At 37.9% G+C, this 6998-nt stretch overlaps 1 protein-coding gene across 2 annotated transcripts in view; it reads right to left on the bottom strand.

Moving 5' to 3' along the window:
* SLC1A3 (solute carrier family 1 member 3) overlaps window positions 1–6998 on the bottom strand; it is an 82355-nt gene that overhangs the window by 11444 nt on the left and 63913 nt on the right. For both annotated transcript variants that reach the window (XM_006919487.3, XM_025052156.1), the window contains 2 exons: window positions 5027–5231; window positions 2176–2218 (listed from right to left, as the gene is read on the bottom strand). In XM_006919487.3, the coding sequence (XP_006919549.1) occupies window positions 2176–2218; window positions 5027–5231 (248 nt within the window). The remainder of the gene's footprint in view (window positions 1–2175; window positions 2219–5026; window positions 5232–6998) is intronic.

Raw genomic sequence — 6998 nt, 5'->3', positions numbered from 1 at the left:
GTATCAATTCTTAAGAATAGGTGCTTGATTAATAGTTGATGATGACACCCCACTTCTCAGGCCCATAGTAGAATTTCTCTTCTTATTCAAGTGATGGTCTTTTCCCCATAGATTCTACGTAGATGTCCCAGACAGGAGATGCTGAGTATATTACTGAGGCCAAATGAAACAATTAAACCCATCCCTTTATAATTTTAATGATGGTAGAATTCCTGGAACTCATGTTGGCAGTAAAAAAAAAGCATCAAAGAGAGTAATAAATATATGGAATGTTGACTGGATCTAGAGCCTAGGGGAAGAAAGCACAGCTGTACATGAATTCTAGGCCATTTCCTTACCAAGAATAAGTGGGTGACCTTCTTGTCCAATGGGAAACCATTGATCCCAAACAAGGACATGGCCAGCTGTCAATCCTGTGTACACATCCCTGAACAATCAGTGGTACTGCTGGTAATTTCGAGTAACAAAAAAAACTGGTCCCTCTTTGTTTCCTAGTCCAATCAACTCTCAAATATCTATTTAATTGGGGTGTTTATGCATTTTATGGATTGTCTAGGGTAGCTTTTCAATCCCAAATAGCCTTCCTATATCTCTAACTCTTTCTCCTTAGACAGTTGGTAGCCTATACAGAAACTGTAAACTTGTTTGCATTCTGGTCTAAAACAAATAGATCTGGGAAAATACATTTGCTTCCCCTTCAAAGTCCTGTAAACACAATCCAAAACCAAATATAATAAATCAGCATGAGTCAGCACTTTTCCCAGTGCTGCTATAAATCAGCATTTGCGATGTCACCATTGCCAGCTGACTAACGGGAATGGCAAGCTCCATGGTGCTGGGGTTTGCTGGTCAGACTGAAAAGGGTTTATTATTTACGGTTCTAATTGTTTTTGAATAAAGAAAGTTAGATTTTGGCCTGTTAGGCTTAAAAAAAATTTTTTTAAAGAAAAGGTTCTGTTAGAAAAAGTGAATGCATGTATTACCTATTAAAAATAGTCAACAAAAATTTTAAAGAGGAAAAAACAAGGGTGACATATATGTAAAACTTGGTCCTCCAAAAGGTCAGGGGTTTGTTTTGTTTGTTTTACAGATTCTAATCAGAAGGATTAGGGAATTACAACAAGGGTAAAAATGACACTATCTGGAAAAACGTTTGGGAACGGTTATTGAACTCAGAAAGTCTAATTATCTTCCTTTTAATATTTGGGCAACAAAGCTTTTTGATTCAAACGAGGTTATTATGAACTTTCCTAATCTAACTTTATTCCCTAATAGTAAAATAAATTTTTATTCAAAACACAGATCTAAAAGTTGCTTGGATATGGGGGAGCTAAAAGGAATTGGACCTCACTATAGCCTCCAGGTAGGTGTCTCTTCACCCAGGATATCCCTTTCTAGAAAGCAGAAAGAGGCTAGAACTTGGAGTTAAAACAATGGATTTAAACCTGAGTCTGCCATTCACTAATTGCGAGATCTTGTGCCTGTTACACAATCCCTTGGAGTTATTATAGATGCATTGCCTCATCAATAAAATGAAGATAATGATACTCATCATATTTATGTGAAGACTAAATATAACATTAGTGCTTGGCACAAAGTAGGCATTCAATAAGTGAAGATGCCATTTCTTTCCGGTATGGTTACTCCTTTAGGATCCGTAAGACCTGACTCCAGACTTTCTAAAAAGAGCCTATTGAATTTTTAAAATTAAATCCGGAACTTGAATAATTTTCCTAATCTTTAAAACAGTTTGTAAATATATTTTATATTGGAGTTTGCCTGCTTGGTGGGCTTTCGTGTGTGGGGTATAGGCTTAGATAGAGGGAGACAGAGCTATTGAGACACACACACACACACACACACACACAGAGAGAGAGAGAGAGAGAGAGAGAGAGAGTCTCCTGACTAGCCTTCTTAACAATTAACAGAGATTCAGTGAGCTATTTATATGCAAGACATGCAGTATCTGGCAACTAATAAGCCTTCAGTATAAGGTAAGATCCACCTCTGCCCCCTAAATTCATCAGAAAATCATAATGCTTTCCATCTGGTTGAGAAGTGTTTATTATTGCAGAGAAATGGACATAAAATAAAATAAAATAAAAACAGAGTCCCACTTTGTTGGTATGCCAAAGAAGAATTTCAAAGGTGACTCAGTAGCCGTAGAGTGTTTACCTGTTTAAAGCAGGCTTCCACCAGATTTGGAGGGAACATATTCCTGCAAAGAAAGTAATAGTCACTTGAAAAATTTCCCAAATAATATGTTAGCTCCTTAAATATTTTTTCATTGTGTCTAAAGTAAAGGCTGTATTGAACTAAACAGAAAATGGAAAAAGAAAGATTTTGGTGCATTTTATGACTTAAAAGGGGACATATGGTCATCCTTAAGTATAGCCTATGTAATTCACATTTTTCAAGAAAGTCCCAAATTTAACTCATCTGTCCTCTTGTCAGACAATGAGATTCTTTGTTCAGATATTATATCATCAAAACTTTGCTCCTTGCTAGAATCAAAGTGAGAATGGAAATGCCTTTTGCCAAAAGAATTCTGGTTCATTGAGATATTATTCCATAATGGCTATTTTGGTATTGTGCCATGTGTCTAGGGACCAAATATTTTAAACTTAAAGTCATGGTTGGACTGTGGAATTTTGATCTCCACAAAGTCCCCCCAAAGGCTCTCTGGGGGATGGAATATCGACATTCTATTGTTGGAGCTTCTCAGGCTCTCCTAATGAGAAGATGAACCACAAAATTTGACCTTGAGGTCTATGTGGCAAGGTTTGTCACTTCCTCAGAGCAGTGCTTCAGTGTATGGTGTGGGGAGGAGAAGGAGCAACACTCTAGCTGGGGAGTCTCTAACCAGATGTGTGACCTTGGCCAAGTCACAGCACCCATTTAGGTCTCAGTTGACTTATCTGTTAAAGAGGAAACTGGATTTCATAAGAGCTTTAAGATTGAAGACTGTGGGAGAAGGAGACATGATCTGGGCAGTTGTAGAGCCTGAGATTTTAGCAATTGTAAATTATTAAAGTCATATTTAAAGGTTATAAATTCTTGTCTCTTCCTACCGCCTAGACCATCCTGTTTCCTTTTTCCTTCCTATTTGTGCTCTATGGGTCTGTTTCTATAAACCCTGATAGAAATGTGAGTTCAGGAGGTTGCAGGATAAATGCTTAAGCCAAGTGACTGGATGGGGACAGGTTAGTCATACCCTTGTGACTGAAGCAAGGAAGGGAAGAGACAAACATGGTGCTCTGATGGATCAACAAGCCTGGGAATGACAAGATCTCAATTCTTTAAACAATAAACAGAAGTCACAGAGAAATAGAAAATAATGAAATACCCCTCATCCAACTAACTTTATTCATAAATAAAGTTAATGAAAAAATGGTGAAAAGCCTTAATTAACTGTATGAACTAAATAAAAACATAGTTATAGGGTGACAACTTGACATGAAATTTTGTAGGGTAGCTTTTTACTTTCAGATCATGTGATTAACTTCCTGAAAAAGGCTTTCAAAAAGAGGCTTTGTGAAACCGAGTTGTGCTTCCATGTAGATGGTACGAAGGAACCCATGGCAGGAATGGAAAGGTGCTGCAGAAGAGATCCTGTGTTCCCCAAATCTCTCTTGAATCTACCTGCCACAGACCCAGTCATTGAGATGGCATGTGAAATCAAGTCCCTAGAAGGAGTGTCTTTCAGATGATCAATGGGGATCCCTTTAGGGTAGTTATTTAGGATTGGCAAACCAGCCACTTTGCGAGGAAGTTGTAAGGAAGGTTTTGGGATGAGAGACTGGATAGGGCTACACGGTGTGTGTGGGAATGCTAAGCAGGTGGGGAACCTAGAGGCCTGTGCTGGGATAACTTCCATTTGCCCTTCTAGATCCACTCTCCATTCTGCTTTGTGCCCTGAGAGGCTGACTCCTTGGTTTGTAGCATGTGAGTTGTCTTGTCTTTTGGCTTCCTGCTTGGTTTGTCCAGTGAGACATTCTGAAAGAACACAGGGTGGTGAAAGAGAGAAGTGGATGTGTATATTTTTGCAGCTCATCTTTGACAGGTTGAATAGCAGCTCCTTCCCTCCCCACCTGAGGGCCCTTTCCCTAGGCCACAGCTCTTCCTGAGTTCTAGTAACAGCTCATTCTTTTGCCCCTCAGAGCTAGGGGGTAGTAAATAAAACACTTTCCGATTGCTCTTATTCCCCTGGTGCCTCACCATCTCTTGTAGTTTCCCTTAACCCTGCTTGTACCTTTGCAAGCCTTTTTCAATGATCCTTTTGAAAAATGTACTATGCTTCCTGCTTCCTGCTTGGACCTGACTGATGCAAGAGTGGGCGTGTAGAGAGAGCAAGCAGGAAGGTTTCAGGATCAAGTTCTGTATAAGGCCGACTCTATCAAGTCTGTTTCAAGTCTTAGATAAGACTCATCTGTACTCAGTATATGGTTTGTACATAAAACGATGCTAAAGAAGCCATCTTTTAATCTTTTTTTTTTTTTTTATTAATCCAACAACTCCTTTATTCATAAATAATATCAAAAAAAAAAAGACCTTGAAAAGGGTGTGACCAAATGACCTCTACGGTCCCTTCTGGGAAGAAATTGTGTATAATGGATGACAATACATATCACAAGTTCTAAATTAAAAGGACTCTTTTAGTTTATTCAGGCTATACCTGAATAAAAACTAGCTTTAAAAAGCAAGACGTGAGAAAAGTAAGTTAAAAATTATTAATATTGCAAGGTGAGCTACCCAGTTGAAAGGAGAACTGAGTGATCAGATTCTGAATCCTAAAAACAGGGCTCTCAAAATCTATGTCCTTGCTCTTCTTTACTCTTTCACATAAGATCAAATAATGAATCCTTACTTTAATTTCTGTTAGAAAAAAGTAAAGATGTAATCTTCACATCAAGCCCTGCAAGGTTGGTTCAGTTGGACATATCTGTCAGGGTTTTATTAGCTCCCCAAAATAAGAGGGGTTGGGTGGTCGAAATGTATCAAAAGGGATGGGCTTGCAAGGACATACCTGATCAAGTCCAGGAAGGCGTCTGCAGCTGTCACTTGTACAATTTTGCCTTCTCTGTACATGTTTTCCTTCGTGCCCTTCCCAGGATGGATGATGATGACAATGATTATGCCAATCACCACGGCAATGATGGTTGTAGTCATGTAATAAACTACAGCTCGCATTCCCATCTTCCCTGATGCCTTACTATCTAGGGCCGCCATTCCTGGTGAAGGCAAACAGAAGCAGATTTTCAAAAAGTCAGTCCAGGGAATTCTCCAGTGGAAGGTAATGGGAACAGTATTTCCTTCTGCACTCCCCTACCCTCATCCCACCCAGCAATGGGATTTTGTACATGCTATGAGAACTTGGCACCAAATTTAATCAGGGCATCGCAAAAGATGAAGGGAAAAACCCACAGAATGGCTAAGCATCAGCTACGTCAGCAAACGTATTTTCTGCTTCAAGAGTTGATTTCACATGTCTCTCTAATGATGTAAAAGGGCAACCAAATTTTTTCCTATGTTACTACTAGTTGGAGAAGGTATTAGTGTGAATAATGAGGGGTGTGTGTGTATGTGTGTAGATGAAAAGCTAGAACTTTAAAAAAATTTCTGGCAGGATAATCTCAAATTTAAGTGCTGTGGTGACTCACACAGATTAACTGCCACTAAATCCTTTCAAAAGAATTATTATTTTTCATATACACTTGGGAGTCTTTTTTCATGTTTTTATGTAAAATTTAAGCTATTATTCCCATCACTTACTGATTTATCTCCAATTTCCATTTAAAGTAGACATTGGGTTATAAGGCCAAAATTCTCAAATAGTTTCTCTGCTGTTTCATTTCATCTTATCTACTCAAAACTTTAAAAAAATTATTGTGATGGGGTTTTTCTCATTTCTGCACCCTGCCTTCCTCCACCTCTTGTCCCACAGGCCCAGAGTACCTCATTTCATTATAACATTCTTCTCATTTTTAGGACATTTCCAAAGTTTACCTCAGGCAAGCTATTATCCTAGGTAGGAAAGGAGGCTTGCCTTTTAAGATTTTCCTAATTGCTCTAGCAAATAGAACATATCTCGATGTTTCTTGAGACGGAGAAAAACGGAAATGACACAAAACTCTTAAAAGATAAGATTATAATAATATGGACTTTTCTGGTTCATTAGCTATCTCCCAACTTTTCTTCCTGCTTTCCCCTCTCCCATCATACTAAAACAGTAAAATCCAATTATAGTGTAATCCAATTTTGGTTAATTGGACTATTTTCTTTACTATTTAAAATTGTGCTTCTATAAATATATCAAAGAGTTTATTGTATTTCAATGATCAGTATCAGATTCTAATAGTGGTTTAACATTTAAGTATTGACCCTGTTCATACCGACACATTTAGAGTAAGGTAAAGTATTGAAAAGATAGTGTCCATGAGTGTCAGATAACTGGCTGGCTTTGCCCCAAAATCTTAATACAGTGATAATAAGCTTATTCGGGAATTGAAGCCATGACCTTCAATTTATAATTTCACTTATATTTGAACCATATCATTTATAATTTTCATAATAAGCACTTACTTAGTATCTGATATGTTCTTATTTTTAAGTACAACCTATAAGGTAGATTAAAAAACAATTAGGTAACTCTCTAAGGCCTTAGTTAACACCAAGTAAAATGCAATGGGAACTTGAACCCAGATCTTATGTGACTAAGTTTAGTGTACTTTCTGCCCCTGAGAAGACCAATTGCAGCTCCCATAAATGGGGAGGCCAACTTTGCCTTTGATGCATTAATTTGGCTGCTTTTATCCTTGCCTTGGGTTTCTTAAAACCCAAGTTTAAGTATCCATTTACCGGGATGGCGCCACTTCAACACTTCGCCAATGTTAAAAATGATCTAATCTGTTTTCAAAGTGTCTCATCTCCAATTTTCATTTGCAGGTCTGAATCACATCTTGAAAATATGTTGGCTTTCCTGTGCTTGAAATAATTTC

This window comes from Pteropus alecto, unplaced genomic scaffold, assembly GCF_000325575.1.
Source record: "Pteropus alecto unplaced genomic scaffold, ASM32557v1 scaffold338, whole genome shotgun sequence".
NCBI classification, from domain to species: Eukaryota; Metazoa; Chordata; class Mammalia; order Chiroptera; family Pteropodidae; genus Pteropus; species Pteropus alecto.
The sequence above is the reverse complement of the archived record's forward strand: the minus strand, read 5'-3'. Positions and strand labels throughout refer to the sequence as shown.